The 22,483-nt window shown below is 32.7% G+C and overlaps 1 protein-coding gene across 3 annotated transcripts in view; it reads right to left on the reverse strand.

Annotated features, from left to right (window-relative positions):
• The window catches only part of flfl (serine/threonine-protein phosphatase 4 regulatory subunit 3 flfl), a 40,257-nt gene that overhangs the window by 3,798 nt on the left and 13,976 nt on the right, over positions 1-22,483 (reverse strand). For 2 of the 3 annotated variants that reach the window (XM_072534433.1, XM_072534432.1), the window contains exons 4-6: positions 20,023-20,545; positions 17,603-17,936; positions 14,247-14,346 (exon numbers count right to left, since the gene is read on the reverse strand). In XM_072534433.1, coding sequence (XP_072390534.1) covers positions 14,266-14,346; positions 17,603-17,936; positions 20,023-20,545 — 938 coding nt within the window. In that variant the 3' untranslated portion in view covers positions 14,247-14,265. Of the gene's footprint in view, positions 1-5,658; positions 11,028-11,123; positions 14,347-17,602; positions 17,937-20,022; positions 20,546-22,483 lie in introns of those variants that run through there. The other variant, XR_011951192.1, reaches the window with a different exon arrangement.

Consider the following 22,483-nt stretch of genomic DNA (forward strand, 5'->3'; position numbering starts at 1 on the left):
TAGTAATTGCGGGAAACTAAACACTCATAACAGATTTCGTTGAATGATTTTCAGCTAGTTTGTTAGTTTTGATTTATTGTTTATGAAGTCAACAAGTGCGTTTTTTATTTTCTCGAAACTTACTTCGTAAATTTACAGTAAGTTTCTATCATTTATTTCTTTTTACCGTCAAATGGTTTACGATAGTTTATAATAAGTTTAGTAAAGAGCTTAAGTGATTAATTTTTCAGAATTTTAACTATAACGCGATTTATTTGTTGTTAAAATTAGGTATACCTATATGAGTACAATGGGCGTATGGTATTTTGTTACAGATATGGCATCTGTAGATGATTTTGAGAGTATTGTTCGAAATTTCTATGGAAAGAAATAAGGTTTACCTTCAACTTTAAAAGATATTCGTGCTTCTAATTCGCAATCTGAGGATATTGTTATTATTCCTCCAGACCCAGATATGCTAACTGTTGAGGATGATAACCTTATAGAAGGAAATTTGACACTACCTAAAGACGTTGTAGGAAAAACTGAAGTTCATTGCTCTTCATATGAAGACGAAGACTTAGTGGATGTACCTTTGGCACTGCTGTTAAAAAGATTACAAGAACAAGCGTGAAGGCCCGTAATTGACAAAAACTTGTACAAATAATAGTGTGGTAGGAACATCAGGGTGGAATGAGCAGATTGAAATCGTTAAAAATGAATTACATGACTTAAATGAAGTTGAGATTTTTGAAAAATTATTCACTGACTACATATTTGATAACATAGTTACCCAAACTAATTTGTAGCTCAATGCAACAACCATAGTTTCTTTGTATCCAAGGCAGATATACAAACATTTTTTTGGTGTATTATTACTAACAGGATATCACCAACTACCCAGTGAAAGAATGTAGTACTGGAGTCTTTCCGAAGATTTAAATGTGCCGTTTGTTTGTGCATCTATGTCTAGGAACAGATTTCTAGATATAAAGCGTTACAATCACCTTGCCGACGATACAGCATTACCAACACATGATAAAATGGCAAAAGGTCGACCTCTGCTAACACGACTGAATCAGAATTACAAACAGTTGGGTATTTTTCATGAACATTTATGTGCTGATGAATCTATGGTTAAATTTTTTGGGAGACATACCAGTAAGCAAGTTATAAAAAGTAAACCTATTAGATTCGGTTACAATTGCTTGTTATGTACTGCCAACGGTTATTGTTATTCCATAGATACTTATCGTGGAGCCATAAATATTGATAAGAAAAGTAACCTACCATTAGCATCACAAGTAGTTCTGGATACGGTAGACCTCATCGCTTGTCCATCAGACCACTCATTATTTTTTGATAACTTTTTTACAAGTTACGATCTGTTGGAGAAATTAAAAAGAGTAGGAATTAAAGCTACTGGAACTGTAAGAGACAATAGAACAAAAAATGTCCTCTATCAAATGCTAAACAATTGAAAAAACATGACAGAGGTTATTTTGAACATCAATATGACAAGGCTCAAGGTATATTATTTGTAAGATGGAAAAATAGTAACATAGTGACTAAGCCTACAAAATTAAGACTCTATGGAACCTGTAGCACAAGTAAAACGATGTTCAACTTCTGCTAAGGGCAAAGTGGATGTTTCTCAACCTGTTTTATATAAAAATTATAATAAGTCCATGGGTGGTGTGGACTTATATGATCAGCAACTAAACAGTTAATGGATCGAACTAAGAGGAAAAAAATGGTGGTGGGTGCTTTTTACTAATCTTATAAACATGACTGTTGTAAATAGTTGGAGAATATATTAATTCTTAAAACCACATATCGTGGGCGCTAATGGGTTAACCCACTTACTACACAAACACACACTTACATAATCAAAACTCAGCGAAACAATACGACCAAAAACATGACCCAGTTAGTAGATATAACTTGGAAGATGATTATATTTAGATTTGTCAATGTCAGTCAGGTGTCGGTCCTAACTCACAATTTATATATACTAGAATGTAGGTGAAACGAAAATAAAACGTATCCTTTTACATATCGTCGGCTTAGCATGAAAACCACGTATCTGCATTTTTACTGATTTCAATTTTTTTTCACTATATCACTGAAAAACACGTATCTGATGATCTTATAATATGAAATACAGTCTTTTTTGAACACAGAGCCATCTAGTGCATAAAATGAAAACCACGTAAGTAATTCAAATAGAATTCCTGTGGATGAAAACCTCGGAAGTGCTCATTAGTTACCACGTGCTAGTCGGCGCTTATATTTTGGTAGTAAAATAATATCTATATTAATTTCAGCGTTTACTCGTGTAGATAGCAAGGTAAGTTTTTTTATTTAAACTGCAAGATATAAATAAAAACTTAGTAGTAGTAGTATTAATAATGAAAACCTCTTAACTGCCATTACATTAACCTAAAAGCAGAATGGTCAATGATGCATTGTCAAAAAATATTGTAGATACGAGTTTTTCATTTTTCGTGATAATAATCTTCATGTATATAATGTGTATTAATTTTTAAGTAACAATGATAATTATTGGTTTCAGACGTTCAATGGCATCTAATTCTCGAGCCAGCAGAATACTACAACTGGCTATTGCCAATGGACAATCTTCAGAAAACGATGTCAGTACTTTTTCTGCATCTCCAAAATATTGTGTTGACAATCCATCAATGAGTGGTAGTAGCAGTAGAAAACTTTTAGAGAAAAGTGAACAAACTACGGATTTTGATATAGAAAATATGGACGTAATTTTTGCTGACACGTGTTTGCCAGATTCCACTTTGAATAAATGCGAGTTGGCAGTAAATCATGACAGCGAAAGAGTCGTACAGTGCAACCGAAACCTCGCTTTTAACGCCAATCAGATAGAAAGTTTGACAGAGATAGAAAAGAATAGTTTTCCCTCAGATCACAATAGGAAATCTGAAAATAATAACAATGAAGAGGAAGTTCAACAAGTAAACACAAATCCTGATTCTGAACGTGAAGTAGAACCTGTTTCAGCAAAAACCAGAAGTAAGAAAAAAAATAAAAATCTTTGGCTACAGGAATCAAATAAATCAAAACGAATGCGTGGTGAAGAATATAAGGGAAGGAGACAAGTTGATGGTAGAAGTTTGTTTGATGTGAAAAGGCCTGAAAGAAAATTAAAACCTCCATGTAATTGCAGTAAATCAAGAAAAGAGACCGCTAAACTAAAATGTAGAAAGTTTAATGAAACTTCGAGAAGAGAAATTTTCAAACATTTCTGGAGTTTGTCGTGGGACCAAAGAAAAGTGTTCATACAGACTATGGTAGAAGTCACTCAGGTGAAAAGAAGAACAGTTGAACCTGAAATCTCATTTCGTCGCAAGGATAGCCTGCAATATTTTCTAAACTCTTCTATACATTCGGCACGACTGCAAGTATGCAAGAAGATGTTTCTAAACACTACTTCCATGGGCGAGTGGACCGTAACTAATTGGAAAAAGTTTCAAACAACAGCTACAAATAACCGAACTGAATCTAGAAAGAAAGCAAACAATTCCACAACAAGAGAATCAGTTAAAGAGTTTTTAAAAAGTTTACCCAAACTGGAATCGCATTATTGCCGAAAATCTTCTACCAAATTGTATTTAGAACCTTTCTGGCAATCTAAAGCTGCATTACACAGGGAATACAAAAGTTACTGTGAATCAAATAACATTCGATCTATTGCTTCCATTTGCACTTTTTCAGTTATGTTTGAAGAAGAAAATCTTTCATTATTCTCTCCGAAAAAAGACCAGTGTGACACATGCTGCTCTTTTAAAGTTGGAAATATTTCAGAGGAAGTTTACACCAAACATTTAAAAGATAAGGATACAGCCCGTCAAGAAAAACAGACGGATAAAACAGAAAAATCTGAAAATACCATGGTAGTGACAATGGATCTTCAGGCTGTCTTGTTATGTCCTGTCTTGCAGGCTTCTGCGCTATATTATAAAACCAAGTTAAAAGTACACAATTTTTGTATTTACGACCTGAAATCTTCAGACGGCTATAATTTTCTTTGGGACGAAACACAAGGAGGTGTTACAGCAGACGAATTTGCCACAATCCTTTATAATTTTATTATAAACAAAGTGGACAAAAGTAGTTGCAGAAGAATAATTCTGTACTCGGATGGATGCACATATCAAAATAGGAATTGTGTTATGGCTAATACTCAAATGTTAGTTTCTGTAAAAACGGGAATAACAATTTATCAAAAGTACCTGACTAAAGGCCATACCCAAATGGAGGTTGACTCCATGCACGCCAAAATTGAATGTGCATTAAAAAATAGGGATATTTATTCACCTTGTGCATATACGGAAGCTTGCAAAAGAGCTAGAACAAATCCTAAACCCTACTATGTTGAAACGTTAGATTTTACTTTTTTTAAAAAATTTAGCAGTTTAAATTACCTGTCATCATTAAGGCCAGGGTCTAAGGCAGGGGACCCCTTGGTTACTGATATAAAATGTATCAAATATAGTCCAGATGGTGAAATTCAGGTAAAGTTAGATTTTAATGAGGAATACAGAGAACTACCTCGGCGAATTTTAAAAAAGCCTTCTGAGACCGATACTATAGAACAACTTTATTCGAAGCCACTTCCAATAACGCGAACAAAATATAAACATTTACAGGAACTAAAAACAGTCTTGCCAAGGGATATTCATCCATTTTATGACCAATTGCCATATTTGAGTGAAAAGAAGAACAGCAAATAAATTAAGTTATTTTTGTATTTTAGAAGTCAAATTCATTTCTTTAAGTATCTTTTTAATATGTATTATTATTTTTAGGAAATAAAGTATAAATCTTTATCTTTTTTTGTACTAAATTTTTTACTATTTTACCTGGAACATACTGTCGACAAAAATGAGAAGCTCGTAAGTACCACTTATGATAGATAATTTACAAATGAAAAACTCGTAACTGCAAATTAAACGAAACGGTTTATTTTACTTAAATATTGTTGTAATAGTATAAACTATAACCATTATTTATTGAGTTTAAGCACTAAAAAAGTTAAAATACTATAAATGTAAATAAACGAGAAAGTTTTTTTGTCTCTTGTAAAATCTTGTTTTTGTAGATACGTGGTTTTCATGCTAAGCCGACGATATGTTAAGTTTTTCTTCGGATAAAACGTTAAAAAGGTCAACATCACGGCGGTCCGAAGTTCCTAACAAGCTAGTTTCCATCGTCACAAACATGCTATGACTACCGAACAATTAAAATACTGTATTCAAACTATATATATATATATACATATATATATATATATATATATATATATATATATATATATATATATATATATATATATATATATATACTGGAACGAACTGTGATAAACCTGTGAGCAAAATAAATACACTTTTTTGTATTTTGATTTTGTAAATTCAGTTTTGAAAAATAGAAAATAAATAAATACGCCCAAATTCCACAAATTAAAAAAATACCATATATGTTTAAGCATCTAAAATAAATAACACGAGACCTCAATAACATCTTTTATATTGTTCAATTACACTATACATTTTAATTTAGACTTATACAACCATGAAAATATTGTTTAAGTTCAATTTAAAAATTGTGCTAAATATCCAGTACACAAATAAATAGAGGACAAAATCGAAATAAAAGATATATTAATCACAATAATTACAAAATGAAAGGTGGAAATTAAATATTTTAGTCTAAATTTTATACTTCATACTGATTGATATACGTCAATTGAATTTAACAGTAAAAATAAGATATAGCATAGTGAAATACAAAAAGAATGACAAGATAACATTATATATAAAGTATGCCCCCAGGAGATATGTACAAAATAAACACATTTGGAATAATATAAAATAATAACAATAAGAATATAGTAAGATAAAAAGTAAAGAAACTTGATAAAAAAGAATTAATTTTAAATAGAAGTTTTCATAAATGGATGTAGGATCCCTAGTACCTATTAAAATTTAATGCTATGTACATTATATTAATCCCTGCCCTGGCTTGAAGATGGCGCCACTAATAACACAATGACTTTTGAAGGTAAGTACCAACCTTCAAATGACATCTGTCAACATGTTTTACACACGTAGTGCACTAATTTACACACTACAGTGGATTTAATGACACTACTTACGGGTAATTTTCAAAACAAAGAAATGGAAAAGTTACTTGATGAAAGAAATACTATAAAACCAAAGCAACGGTTTGATAACTGTCATTCAGACTCCTTTTGATCCGTAGGAAACAACGATTAAATGACATGACTTAAACTCGATCGTACAGACACAAATACATAATACTAAACGTTCTGGTCTCCCAAATTCGGCAGTTGTCTCGAAAAACAAAAAGAGTGTTTACAAAGTCGTTTTGGGTGATCATAAATTGAAGTTGTATTCACCGTACTCATTATTTTGCGTATACAATTGTCAGTGGGAAAACTGGATCCATAGTTCTTCATACCAATTGAGATTACCCATAAATATGACTTTCTAAGAATAAAAGTTTCAACTATGCTGTACATACTTTTTGAATAATTGATATTAAGAAATGAATTTTCAAATGTGGAGCGAATGGGTGACTGAACATATGAAGTTTAAGGATTTTAAAGATTCCACAGACGTTATGCTGCAAAAAAAGGATTTCGAACTTTCACTAAATGTTCATGAACGAGTGGGAATTAACCCAAAATGAAATTGCTCAAAGCAAAATGTTTAGATACCCTGACCTATTATATTGATGGATCAAAAACATATGAAAGAATCGATTGCAATGGCCTTAACACTAGACTAGCAATATACTTCTACACTACAGTCTTATACCATAAAAAAATTGCACGTGATGAGAAATCCTAAATATAAATTACTAGATGTAATTATTTAGGGAAAGAGAAAGGAAACGTGCTCCTGGTTTAAGAACCTCTGCCAGTGGTAAGGAGTCAGTATTTAGGTCCGTTGCGGACAAGGTAAGAACATGTGACTGGTATGTTCTTAGGAGAAAAGGCATTTAAAAAGAAGATTACATATTTCAGTAACGATATTGCAGATAGTCCAGCTAAACAAGGAGCTAGTACTGCTTTTATCTGACCGGATCGATTCTGTGCTGTCCTGTAAAGAAACATAGACAATGGAAATGATCAAACAGCTAATTAAACCAGCTAATGCTAAGAAAAATACGTCAACTCAGAAAATGAAGAGAATAAAAAGATCTTTGTAGAGAATTACATTCAAAACAAAGAATAGGTGTACAGAATAAACGCATAGATGTACGTACTAAACACCGGAGTGAGTTTTTCGCCAATTTTCTTATCCAGGAACGTTCTCATTTAAATGTATGCTACAAATATATCATCTATAATAAAGACAATAAATATTACACATATTTGTACCGTATTATCTTTTTTATAGTAAACATAAATAAAAAAATTCCATGTAGATAATTTTCACTTTGTTACTTGTCAAACTTTTCGAAAACCACGCGCCAAAAATCAGATACAGTACGAAGTATTGAACAACTCTAAGCACTCCAATGACACTACACATTTTTAGACTATATATATTCGATACTAAATGCTATCTACTGCTAGATATAACTTAGTCTATTTTAATTTCACAATGCTTAGAACCTCAGAGTTATGAACAATTTGTATATATCCTTTGTACCCTTTTAATGTCAATTAGAAACATCTGGACGTTATTCTTAAGAAGGCAAAATATTTATTGATTCTGTTCTTTTTGTGGATAATAGTTTTGACATTTTAATAATGAAATTAATAAATAAATAATAAACTTGGAGTGTATTAAAAACTTGGTTTTTTTCGCAAAAAGGAAGCTAGTTTTAAACGTCTGAAAACCATATCCTTAACCATTTTCAGAACATAAATTTTAAATGTCAGATTATATTGTTACAAAATTCTTTTTGAAACGCCACTGCGTCATAAAAAGTTAAATTTGTTCACGACTTTACCTTTGCTCAGACACTTAAGAATTTGTTCTGCGTACAAGACAAGAACAGTATATCCACTTCGTAGACATCACTGTATATTTATCTGTTTAGAGAACGATATCATGAACAAAATTGAAGCATTGAAAATGTGGGTTCATAGACGAATGCTGAAGATACCTTGGACAGCAAGGAAAACTAATGAAGAAGTACTAAGGAGCGTCAACAAAGATAGAGAACTGCTAAAGACTGTTAAACATCGAAAAATGTCTTATCTGGGACATATAGTAAGGGGAAGTCGATATAAAATATTACAACTGATCCTTAAAGCCAAAATTAAGGGCCGTAGAGGTGTAGGAAGAAAGTTTCTTGGTTAAAAAACATTCGTGAATGGACTCAGATATCAAATGCAGGACCATTATTCCATATTGCAGAAGATCGAGAAGCCTTCGCAATGGTGATCGCCAACGTTGGATAATTCTGATATGGCCGGCGAAGAAGAAGAGAACGATATAATTCTAGTTAGTCGATATATTTTTAATCTCAGCAACCGACAAACCAGTTGAACTTTCTACATAATTGTAATTAGCCAGTTTCATAATAATAGATTCACATAATAGATATTAAAAAGGGGACAATTGTGGAGACCTGTATAAAGGACACGATGTATTTGCAGTACTTGCACATATCTATATATGAGTTGCTAGACAGCGAAAACACACCCAGATACTAATAGAGGGAGATAATATAAACGTCTTTTCGACCTATTCACCATTTTAGAGACACCTATGTATGTTTTTAATATATCTTGAACGGAAAGTGAAAATTCCGATTTTGTTACTTTCTTTTAGTTCCCTTCGACGCTGAATCAGAATTCGTCATCACTCTGCAGTTTTGTTAGCACTAATCCTCGTACCAACCACCACACAACTAAGTACAACAATTTTGATTCAATTATATTTCGATTATGTATATTTTATTAACGGAATAAAAATATTGATCAACAAAACCTTGATTATTTATAAATACTGTAACAATACACTATTAAGTTTTTGTTTCAGACGTTATTGCTCATTAAATGAGCTCTTCAGTATAGAAGTACATTAAAATTTACTCTATGTAGCCGATATGTGACATTTTTTACATATTATACCATATTACCATATTATACACAATATTAATACGATTGTTTTGATAAAAAAATTGTCCAAACCTTTTTGAAACCCTGTCATATGTATTAATATCTACATAATTTCACGGGAAAAAATGTCATTGGAAAAAGGTTAATATACAGTATATATAAAAAGGAATGGGTACTTAAATATCTGCTTTATCATTGTATGTAACTATGTTTTAATTAGAAAAATATTAAAGTACTAATATTTTCTGTCTTTCATTTCGAATATTGATCCTTTACACTAACATTAAATTCAAATATACCATCTCCTTATCTATGAGTATTAGACCAAACTGTTAACGCTACTGTCTGTTGTTATGAAATTTATAAGGGTATCAGTTCGTGGTTTTTATAAATATCAGAAAGAAACTATCAAAGAGGCGAATGAGGGAGTAAGATAATCTAATAAAAGACCAGGACGACATGTCAGACGGAAACGCAGTTTGTCCGGGACAATAACTCCTAGCGATACCTATGAAAAAAAACATAGCATCCAAACTGAACAATGACTCAAAAAGTGTTACCGGGACTCTGCTCCATTGATTACAATCATTAAACGACGGCTTGCTAAATCCAAATGCGGACGTACCGACACCAATGATACTGAGCGCTCGGGAAGACCAAATGATGCGGTTATTCCCGAAAACATCGAAAAAATGCAGAAAATTATTATGGGAATCCGCAGCGTGAAGTTGCAAGAGATAGCTGACACTCGAAAATTATCAAAGGGTAGCATTTTGACTATTATACATGGGTTTTGGGTATGAGAAAGCTTGTTTCTAAATGGGTGCTACTTTTTCTCACAGTAGAGCAAAAATAACAACGAATTGATGAATCTCAGCGCCGTTTGGACATGTCTAATTAAAATAAGTCGTGAGTTTTTTCATTGGTATGCTACAACAGATGAAACATGGATATCACTTCACTCCGGAATAAAATCGGTAGTCATCTGAGTAGACAGCACCCAGAGAAAACCGCCCAAAAGCGTCCAAAGAAGCAGCAAACCGCCGGAAAGATTATATTGTTTTAAAATGGATTCAGGATTTTTTTATACTTTGGCAGCTATGTCAACTTCGATCTCTGTCAATGATAATGACAACGACAACAACAATAATGACTGTCAATGATAAGTGCAACGGTAAGTAAATTATATGGACTGTATGTAACTGTTGACAAACCAATTCACAGTAATAAGTTGTGAATAAAAATGGTTCATTTAAGTGAAAAAGGATGATCGGCTATGGCGATCGTGTAAAAAAGCTAAACCTTTGGATAGAAATTGTCCAAAACAAGCTTATAGACCCATTTTTTATTGACAGAAACTTGACTGGTGACAAGTATTTATATTTTCTAAATAACCAAATTATTCCTGTACATAATAAACAGAATGCCCAGTTACCACAAAATTTTGGTTTCAACAAGGACGCATTCCCACTATTATCAACGGTTTATTAAGTTTCCCACTATTATCGGTTGATCAAATTCCCACTATTATCAAGTTTTTGAATGCAAATTTTGCAAATCGATGGATTGGACGTAGAGGATTCATAAGGTGGCCTGCTAGTTCTCCGGACCTTAATCCGTTAGATTTTTTCTTTAGGGTTTAACCGCCTCCATGGAGGTCATACTTGACCTCCCTCCTTTACATATATAGATAGAGGAGGTGAAGGTAGCATACAAAAGGCGGATAAACACGGCAGGAAGCAGGGCGAAAGGATATCAGGATCAAATCTGGAGAGATAATTAAAAATCACCCTGAGTTGGAAATGGTAGCAAATGAAATGCAACCTAAAGAAAATTTTGAAAAGCCTTTTACTAAAGTATACGGAGAGAAATCAAGGCTAAGGAAAACCGAGGTAATCATCCTACTATCTTCCTCATCATGCTATAGAGAGGTGATTGAGGAAACCCCATCTGAATAGATGATTGGAAATTCAAAGATTACTATTCTATGTCCTCTCAAAATGTCCACATACAGGGTAATGAAGGTAACAAAGATTATTTAAAACTAGTACCTAAATTTAAACCCGATGATATACCAAACTGAATTGTTTGATGAATTGTTAAAATACGCTGGAGAAACGATGATTAAAAACACAGAGGTACCATTTCAAGAAACTTAAAATAGCAAGCATCTACCATACAAGTAAAAGACCAGCATTATAATACGAATACATAAAAAAGGAAATAGTAAAACCCCTACCGATTATTGTACAATCACCTTACTCAACACAACTCTTAAACTGTTAACAAGGATAAGATTAATGAGAAATGCATAAAAATTCAATAAGAGCAAGAAGGCTTTCGACAAAATAGATCAACTATAAATCCTCTACTCACAGCCAGAAAAATGTATGTATTGGAATATAACAGAAGGATCCTGAAGATACCATGGACAAAGTCACCAATGAAGAAGTAATGCGGAGGATGAACACAACTGCGGATTTGGTCAACATCGTGAAGAGCCGTAAGCTGCAGTACTTGGGACATATAATGGGAAATCAAGGCAGATACGAGCTACTTCAATGCATTTTGCAAGGTAAAATTGAAGGAAAAAGGGCCCCAGGACGAAGAATATCCTGGCTTGCTAACCTGAGAGCATGGTATAAAAAGACCTCAACACAGCTATTTCGTATAGCAACCAACAAAGTCATCATAGCCAGAATTATCGCTAACGTTCGGAACCGAGAGGCACCCTAAGAAGATGACAAATCTGAATGTTTGATAACTAAAGATATAAATATATAAATAGTAGCAGATACAGCAGAAACGGTAAGAATAATTAGAATATACAGCTAATAAAGAGGAACTGTAGAGAAAAATCTATAAAAATTATATCACATAGTCATTCGTCATTAAAGGCACTGGAATTGAATCTAATTGACTATAACAGACTGCGTTGACTCCAAAAAACGCAACAAAGTTTACTTTGGGGGCCTGGACATATTTGTATTGAAGGGAACGAAAAAGCACACCTATTTGCCAGGGGAGGGGCAAAAGAAACATTCATGACCCAAAACCTTTCGTTGGCATAGCAGGAAGCACAACCAAAAGAACAATATCGGACAATATTCGAAGGCTTTTATACATAAACCTTCGAAGAAGAGATCCAAAGATCTACTAGATATGAATGATCTACTAGACGAATGATTTGCGAATTATCGTAGGTCTCCTAACAGGATACTGTCGCTTCAAGGGACATAAGAACAAAATCGGACTGACGGAAAATATAAATTGCAGATTCTGGCAGTCTGATGACGAGACGGTAGAACACCTTCTGTGTAACTGCCCAGGGTTGGACAGGATAAGGTCCAGTACCTTTGGGCATTATCAAATCGAACACCATGTGACACCAAAGACCATAATAGACTTTGTTAAAAAGGCTGGGGTGAAAAAACAAATTTAACCTAGAGATGAGCCACAACAGACCTCTTAGGTTGAGTGAAAGGGCCCACTAATATTGAAACTAGCCTAAAAGATTAACGAAAAAAGATTATTTACTCTTTAATATTGTTCGGAAGCATTTACTCAGAATTTTAACATTATTTACTATTTGTAATGATAATTAACCATAAGTTTAATTGAAAATATGTTTATTTTGACGTTTCGATTTCCATTTCAGAGGGGAAAAATTTAAAAAATTTCCTTTGGCATACATATATACTCGGTTCGTTGATTACAGTCCGAACTGTTTAGTAAATTTATTAAATTATTTTTGCTAGGTTGGTTAAATTTTGACCGAATGGCTGGAAATTAGGATGCAAACAAGCAACACGCTCATAGCATATTATTTACATAGCAAAAAATATGTACATGCAGTTTATTAACAGAATAAAAATGTTACGTTTATATATTAGTATTTACAAACCAATGATTATACACTCCCATTAGTCATGATTATTTTTCTCTTTTCAATTAAGTAAACTGTAGCAGCAAGTTTATTTGAGCTATTAATAGTGAGACAGGACAAGACACTTGTGACTCCAAAATCTGTGGAAGTAATTCTCAAGCTCACTATGGTCGAATTATTCAAAAGTGCCGTAAACAAGATCAGAATTACCATGATCGCAGCGGACAGGGCACTTGAAGAAGAAGGAATTTTTGTGTCATATGTTTCCAACAATGAATCTGTCAAAATTTTCCTATTTTCGCTGAGCGAAAGGACTATAATAATGAGGTTACTCTACTTTTGCATCGTGTGCACCATGTCAGTGTAAAGGATTATTAAAGATAAATAATTCTTTGAAAAAGAATGAAACACAAAAACGTATTTAAAAATGCAACATCAATATATTTCTAATTAATAATAGACTTTACTTTAAATGTCATTATCAAAATGCCAGTCGATGTACTTTGAATTCAGTGATTACTTAATTGTTCAATAGATATTTACAATTTCTTTGCCAATACCATTATTAAAACCTAAAGCTGGGGATGCGCAAAGATTTCATAGAAATCACGAAGTGATGTTAATAATTGAAATAAAAATGGTCAGGATAAGACATGCCTACTAGGATTATTCAATCTCTTAAAGAGTTTTTCTAAGCATATATCATAAAATTATTTACAACCGCATTTCATGTGTACTTTTCACTAATTTGAATTAATTTAAGAGACAGAATAATATTTTTTTAAATATATTTTCATATATAAATAGACTGTTATCTGTTAAAAAACTCTAAAAATTCATATACATGGAATTAAATCTCTTGTTCTGCTTTCTTCAGTAATAAATTACAGATACATTTGATATATTGCGAAATGTAACAATCAAATGCCCCTTTTTATACAATCGGAAGTTAAAAAAGTTGTGCCTTTACAAATTGTCTTCTAGAAAACAAAGGACAACATATATATCTTTCCTGTCCTCACACAGCGTACATAAATTAAGTGTCTCCTTAAAAATTGTATTTTCTACAATAGAAAAGAACAACTCGGAGGATATGGATAACACAACAAATGTCACGTTTTGACAGCTGCAATTTGCCACTGACTGGTTGCGTTTAAATAATTGACCGTTCGTGTTTTACACACACATTCACTATGAGATCACACTTTGCCGCGCGTTACCAAAGTCTGTATGTAACGCACTTACCTGCAGATTGTGGACTCGACTATGAAAGTCTCGGCCTTTTCGTCACCTCACCCTCCTCATCTTCTTCGTCCGAATCACCGCCCTCGTAATCTACTAAACCCTAAAAATGTTGATTGTGGATTAATAACCATGTACATAGATCAAATTTGTGAATGTATGGCAACTACACCAATGTCGCCAATATACAGAAAAATTAATTAAATGAATGAAAAGAATTTGAAAGGTTGAATACTTCATGTTGGATTGAAACTGTGCATATGTCTTTTCTGTAGGTCTTTAATAATGTTATATAGAGACCTGTTTCCGTATTTACTTTCTTTTAAATTATTCGTTTTAAAGTGAATACATATCAACACATGATCATCCTGATTTGAACCAATATTGTTCTTCTGCTTTGGTTGTTTATACTCACTTTCAATTATTTCTTTTATAACTTTTGCATACAACTTGTTAAATATTGGTGTTACTGTAATGCTCCTGTAGTTATCACATATTCTAAAATCTCCCTTTTTATGGATTAATTTTAAAAATCCTATTTTCCATTCATTTAGTTTCATTAACCCCAAAATTGATCACATGTGTTTGTTATGCTTGTGATTAATTTCCCTAAATAAATCAATAAATTATTAAATTTCCCCAAATAAATTAATAAATTTCCCTAAATAAATTAATAAATTTCCGGTAAGATAGTTTCGAAACAAATTCAGATTTCTGCTTTAATCTGGAGCCTTCTAAAAATTGCAAGGCATAGCCAGACGTTGATAAAGATGTTAATAGAGACATGGGGAATCTCAAATTTGCATTCCACGATATGTCTTCTCAACTAAGCAGAAATCTTTAACGAATTTGTTTCTTGTACTCATACAGAGTAGATCCGAATAAAATGAAAAAGACAGAAAAAATTTGATTTCAGGTACAAAGCGTCTATGTATCTGTTGATACGTATTTCGACTTAATAAGTCTCATCAGAACAGTTATTCATAGCCGTTCTGCTATGAATAACTGTCCTGATGAGACTTATTAAGTCGAAATACGTATCAACAGATACATAGACGCTTTGTACGTGAAATCAAATCTTTTTCTGTCTTTTTCATTTTAATAAATTTCCCTAAATAAATTATTAAATTTTCCTAAATAAATAAAATGATTAATAGTAACTATTTTCCCACAAAAAAGTGAAGGTTCAGACTTCGTTTTTTCTGAACCAAAATTTTTGAGGTTATAATATTGTGAAAATGAAATCTTGTAAAAAATGTTTAAAAGTAATCAATGATGATCAAATTGTGAAAGCTCCTAGATGTGATAGCTGCCGTGTTGTTTTCCATTTGGAGGAGAAATTTGGTTCAATTATTTATTTATAATTTGTTCTTCTGCGAATGATGGGTGCTGTCCTTGTTTTAAAAAATACCTGTTTTAACTAACAAGTTCATTCAACTAGAGGAGTAAATCAAGTCCTTAAAGGAGAAGCTAGACACAGTTGAGCAACCGCAGCAGCAGTGTGTTCCTGGTACAACGACATAATGTCGAAACATTATTGCATTAAGATGAAGATCATGCTGAATGTGCTAATAATTTCATGAGTGTCTGGCATCCCGGAATCAGCTAGTAGTATCATTCAATAAGGAATAAATGGTGAAAACAGCACAATTACTCCCATCTTTAATAATATTGGTATTGCCCACAAAGACGTGGTAAAGATATTACAAGTGGAGCAGGCATCTGAAGGCAAAAACAGGTCAATAAAGGTGGTGACCAAACATCTTGACAGTAGAAGGCCAGCAGATCGAAAAAGTAAAAAAGTACACTTACCTAGGAACACTTATAACAGAAAATAATGAATGACTGCAGAAATCAAAGTCAGAATCAAAAAAGCACGTTCTAATTTTATAAAAATGAAAAAGGTCCTATGTGGCAAAGATTTAACATTAGCTCTTAAAGTACGCCTAACAAAATGTTACGTATACAGTGTACTATACTATGGAGTGGAATCATGGACGTTAAATCTAGACACAATGAGACGACTTAACGCCTTTGAAATGTGGACCTATAGAAGAATTATGAGGGTTTCCTGGGTAGATAGAGTTACGAATAATGAAGTATTGAGAAGAATAGGTAAAGAGAAGGAAGTTGAACTTACAATTAAAGAAAGAAAGCTACAGTATCTCGGACATGTGATGCGGGGCGAGAAGTATGGCATCCTGCGACTCATAATGCAAGGAAAGATAGATGGCAGAAGAAGCATCGGAAGAAGACGAATTTCAAGGCTCAAGAACCTGAGAGAATGGTTTGGATGCAGCTCAAAAAAACTTTTTAGAGCTACTACCTCAAAAATTAAAATAGCTATGATGATTGACAACCTCCGTAGCGGAGATGGTACCTGAAGAAGAAACATCTCAATTGAGTCAAAAACGCAATTAATAAGCGCAATCGCATTGAGGATGGCATAAAAATATGTTATGATAAAACAAAACTTCAACGGGAACAGTTTACAACCGTTTTGACAGAGTTGCGTGCTCGAGAACAAAAGGGAAAATCTGACTTCGACTATTAAATTTAGAAATGGACTTCCGGTTCACATGTGGTTCCTCTTCTCTTGAACTTATTTATTAATGATATTTCTGGAGTATTAAAGGTTTGTCAATGTTTGCTATTTGCTGATGACCTTAAGGTATACTTAAATCCGTAAGATTTATGCACTCTGACTGACACTGTTAGGGAACGAAGATGAGTGACCTTTAACTTGGAATATTTTATTCCATTTCATTTTAATAAGATTTTCAGGAAAATTTAATATATTTTAATTCAATTTACTTTAATATTATTTAATAATTAGTTGATCATTATTTAATATTTAGTTTTAGTATTTTTGTTTTGGTTAGGATATTCAATTTTTGAAGAAATAAATAAATAAATAATTTCCAAGATTTAAATGTATTGCCTGTTTAGTGTACTTCTTGTTCTTCTTGAACTTATATGGTCTATTTCTTCTTAGCCCTGATCCTTGATTGGCTGTCTTGCATACATTCTTTATAGTATCTTTCCCATTTAACCTTTTTTTTATTCGAGAGTAGATAGTTTTTCATCTTTTCTGATGCCGTTCATAAATTACAATGTACATGTATGTGCATCTTGTCCCTCCTAAATATGTTTGTACTTCCATACAAACATTTCGTTTCCTTATATTTATCTATCTTCTGCATGTGCCACATGAAGTGACCCAAACGGATTATACTGAGGCAATAAAATAACATATTTGAGGAAAAACTAAAGTCTTAAATCCCAATAATAATTTTAAAACAAAAGGAAAGTCCAAAACCTATCAGCCGTCAGTTAAAAAAAGGAAAGTAACAACTTACCCTTTTGATCAATTGTGTCTTGGTGTCACTTGTAGCTATAGGACTTGCCGTTGTTTGTCCTGGGGGACTCGTGTTGTTATTATGGACAGTTGCCTTCGGCGACGAATTATGATTCATCTTCGGACCGTTCACCTCTGTTTGTGGTTTCTTTTCTATTATTTTTCCAATACTATCTAAATCAGAATCTATTTTCTTGGCTAACTTATCGTTGGAGGCTGGAAGAACTGTCTCACTATCTTCGAAATCATCGTCATCATTGAACCACATCTCTTCTTCTTCGTCCATTTGTCTTTGGTCCCTGCGGTAACGAGTATTTCGCAATATGGAGGGTACACTGGAAACAAACACAGCATTAGGTAATGTACAGAATGGCTAAAACTTGTTAAATTAAAGCTTGTAAATTATAAACAGAATTTTATATTCATATACTTTATATATAAACTCTGGGTGTGACAACGTGGTGTTTAAATCATAAACACTAAACAATTTTATCGAAATTACCACTGGTACAGTGAATTTTCAATTTGCCAACTAAAGTAAAGTTCGTGTAACCTTCTGACTTAGTCAAAAAGTTAGGGTTATCAGGTCGCGACAGCATCCCTAACATGAGTTAACGATCGGAACAGACGACTTAGGTGCATGAAGCACTTTCTGATGTCTGTGCCGGCATCGAACCTGGGCTCTCTGGCTTGTTAAGACCATAACATAGCCACTGACATTGGCTTATTAAATAGGCCACCATAATTAGTTGTGAATTTAATTATAAATTAATTAGAAAATCAAGCTCAAAACAAAATAACAGTTAGTATCAGTTATAGCGCAGCTATCCTGAGATTGGTTAGGCACTAGCTTCTGATTTATGAGGACGAACCCCCTAAAGATAACGTAAAGGGAATGCTTTAAACCTTCCAAAATGATTCAGCATCCAATACAAAAACCTGTAGATGTAAGCAAATCACCAGTTAGGGTTGAGGAATTCACGAATAGTTTGCTAAAAAAAACTATTAAATCAAATGAAGCAAATATGAATAAATAACAAGGAGTTTCGAGAAGAAATGAGGTATCTAAAGAAGGAAAACAACAATTTGAAGACAGAACTCGAGGAACCAAAAAAAACTATAACCCATATGGAAATGATATATTGTACGAAAAGAAAATTAAAGCAAACAAACTAATAGCAACAGCATTCACAATAGATACAAGCGATGAGATATTTCTAAATCCGAAAATATATTGAATAGGAACATCCCTGATTTAAATGGTGGTTGAAAACCAAGACAATGACTTATTGAGATGATTTAAAAGTTATTAAACTTTTTTAAACGAGGAGGGAGGTTCAGAACTTGAAGAGGGAAGAGGAAAAGATGCTGACAATATTAATTTTAATATTAAAAAAAGGAGATGTAACCAACTGTAATAACTACAGTGAAATTCCACTGCTAGATGTAGAAGCTATAGGATAATAAGTTTGTGACATTCAAGTAAACAGGAAATTTATCAATATTATCTGGTATGCAGATGACACTGTAATTTTATGCGATAATCTTCAAGACCTCGAACATCTGCTGAACTGAGTAAGCGAATTAGAAAGGAAAATGGGATTGAATATAAATGTGAATAAGAACAATTTTATATTTAGCCGAAATTTACAGTCTGATTTAAATAAATACCTCTATGAATAACCAATTGAAAGAGTAATTTTTTTTAATATTTGGGAAATTTTTTTACGAAGCAAATGAACCTCCATAAGAATATCTTAAGTTCAATCTTCATTAAAACGAAATCTCTTCTGTAATAACAACAATCTGAAGCTACAATAGAGGATGGAAAAATGTTGCATGTGGTTAACGCTTTTGTATGGTACTAAAATCTGGACTCTTGAAAGTAACCATGATAAATTGGCTAGAGGCCCTAGAAATGTGGATTTACAGAAGAATTCTACAAACACTATGGGTTGAATAATGATCAAACGATTACGTTTTACAAAGAACTAATAGTATTAAGAACTTTCATGAAAGATTGAAAAATGTTCCATCTAGGTCACATTCTTTGAGGTAACCAGGTATTGTATCTCACAACCAATAATAAAGTGCAATATAGAAGAACGAACAGGAGTTAAAATAAACAAAAAACAAAACTAGTGCACACTTTAATGTTCTAGTGCATATGTTCAATATAAACGATGAAATACGCCATTTGAAACATTTTTAACAGACCTAATAGACAGCTTTAAATAGCCAGTACATTATTACCATCGGCTGATAATTATATTATTAAAGGATATATCTCAATGGAGAGATTTCCTACATGTTATCACTGAAAAATTAACATGTAATTTACTTATTATTAAGATTGGTAATAGTTAAAAGTAGAATTTATTTAAATAAAAATATATATATACGAAACAATATTTTACTCACCCATCTAAACTATTTCGGTCCCTATCTTTCAGTTTGTCTTGGTGTTGATCGTAGCGCAACTTTAGAGATTTAAAAGTCTGTACATAGCAAATGTCATCTAGACATTTCGCATAATTTTCCACCACATGCGAGCACAGCGTCTTAATATCTTCTACCTTGATAAACTCAAACATTTCGATAATAGCAGAGTCCAGTAGGTTGTATCGGCCATTATTTCTAACAAAAGCATCAACTACTGGTGCAAAGAGGTTACCCTTTATGATGTAACGATTATAAAATTCATCCTTAAGCGCTATTAACTTACGCATAAATCTTAAAGCACACAGTACAAGAAACTTGTGTCTTGATTTCATTAGAACTAGTATACGGCGAAGTAGATCTTTGTTTAGTATACAGTTTTTTATGTGGTAGGTATGATGTTCAACACAGAACGAAAGAAGTTCTAAAATTAGACCTAATAGTTGAACACTTCTGTAATCTTCCTTTTGAGGTTTGTCTTGGATGGTATTTTCTAAAAGTGGAGCTGTAAAAATATAAAACATATATAAATACATTTTGTTTTATATACTGTAAAGCATTATTCAAGTTATAAGAAAAATTGTTAAAAAAAGTTAAGAAAGGATTACAAGATCGAATATTATTTTATTAATTAATTGTTCTTGATATAGGTTAAAATAAAATCATCCGAAATTTTCTAAAGCTATGTCCACACTGACAGGTGACTTGCTTAGCGCCTAGAGTGTAGCAAGTCACTTACCGAGTAGCAAAGTGAAACGAACGTTATAGAATATTCGCAACCGACCGCACTGCATGCTTGGCTTGACTAGCGAATGTGCCATCGGTAGGTCGGTTATATTTTATTAAGTTGATTTCACTTCGTTACTCGCTAGGTGACTCGCTAGACTCTACACTCTATAAATAGGCGCTAAGCAAGCCACCTGTCAGTGCGGACGTAGCCTAAAATCTTTTAACAAATATTTGATGATACACTAAGTAATTTAAGGGAAGCCAATTTTCATTTTTGCTATATTTTTGATAATCATTTTTAAATGTTGCATTTTTAAAACTATTAAAAATGTCCATTTGTTTACCTATTTTGTAGACATAAGTGACGAAGATAATAGTGTATCATGTGATAGCAGTATATGCTAACATTTCGTTCTATTGATAAATGTTTATGATTAAGCGAAGTTCGGATAATTGTACTGAAAAGCAGAACATTAATATTTTTCTGTATGGGTTACTGAGAAACATTTAAAAACATTTGGTTTGGAGTTAAAAAAAAAACAAATTAGACTTACAATCAGTTATCTGTAAATTGAAGATCTTTGAAGAAAAATAAGAGAATATCCTGTGTAACCAAAACCAACTTAATGATAGAGCTTCTAGCCGAGATACAAAATCGTGATAACAGATGAACTACTATAATGGGTAATGTGGGAAAGTCACTAACAGCATATTTCCATAACATGGGGGGATTAAGGACAATATTTAATGAGTTGGAGCTATCAGTATTAAATTGTTCCTACGACATTTTTGTAATTATAGAATCAGTTCCCTTAGCAAGAAATTAAATTTCATGGGTATACCATTCATCGCTGTGATTAAAATGAAGCCACAAGTTACAAGAAGGGGGAGGAGACGAGTTAATTACTGAACAGTCTCTAATAATCTAGATTTTATCACCACCAGTCAATAATATACAACATACAATATGTTGAGGTTATATGGAATAATTAATACATACTACATATTTTGAAGCAGTTGATTTGTCACCCAGGTCACCATCAGAAAGCTATATTGACCACTGTGAATCAGCAAATAATATTTATCAACAATTTTCAAATAGCGTTCTAAAAACTTGAGTGCTATGATACATTTGTGAATACTACTGTTTTCTCAACCTGTATCAAAAGTGCACCCTAATAATAATGGTAGATATTTAAAATTGCTTTTTACAAAATATCTGAAATTTTGACTGTTTAATGACTGTGCATAATATTCACTTAGCATATACAAGTACTGATTAGGCCAGATTAACACACATCTTCAATACAACAGCGAAGAAATACAATATGATAATATCAGCAGAAAAAAACCAAATGTATGACAACATCTAAATACCCACTACGATGTAAAATCGAAATTGATGGGAAGATAATAAAGCAGGAAGCAAGGTTTAGATATCTGGGAATAGATACAACTAGTTACGGAGACATTGAAGAAGAAGTACGACAACAAAGCTTAAAAGCGAGTAAAGCGGCGGGATCTCTTAATGACACAATCTGGAAGAACAAACACCTAAGACAGGACACAAAAACAAGAATCTATAAAGCAGCAATTAGACCTATATTAACATACACGGCGGAGACAAGACCTGACACATCTAAAACGGGACGACTACTAGAAACAACAGAGATGAAAATACTCAGAAGAATATCAGGGAAAAGTCTGTTGGATA

Source organism: Diabrotica undecimpunctata, chromosome 6 (assembly GCF_040954645.1).
Source record: "Diabrotica undecimpunctata isolate CICGRU chromosome 6, icDiaUnde3, whole genome shotgun sequence".
NCBI classification, from domain to species: Eukaryota; Metazoa; Arthropoda; class Insecta; order Coleoptera; family Chrysomelidae; genus Diabrotica; species Diabrotica undecimpunctata.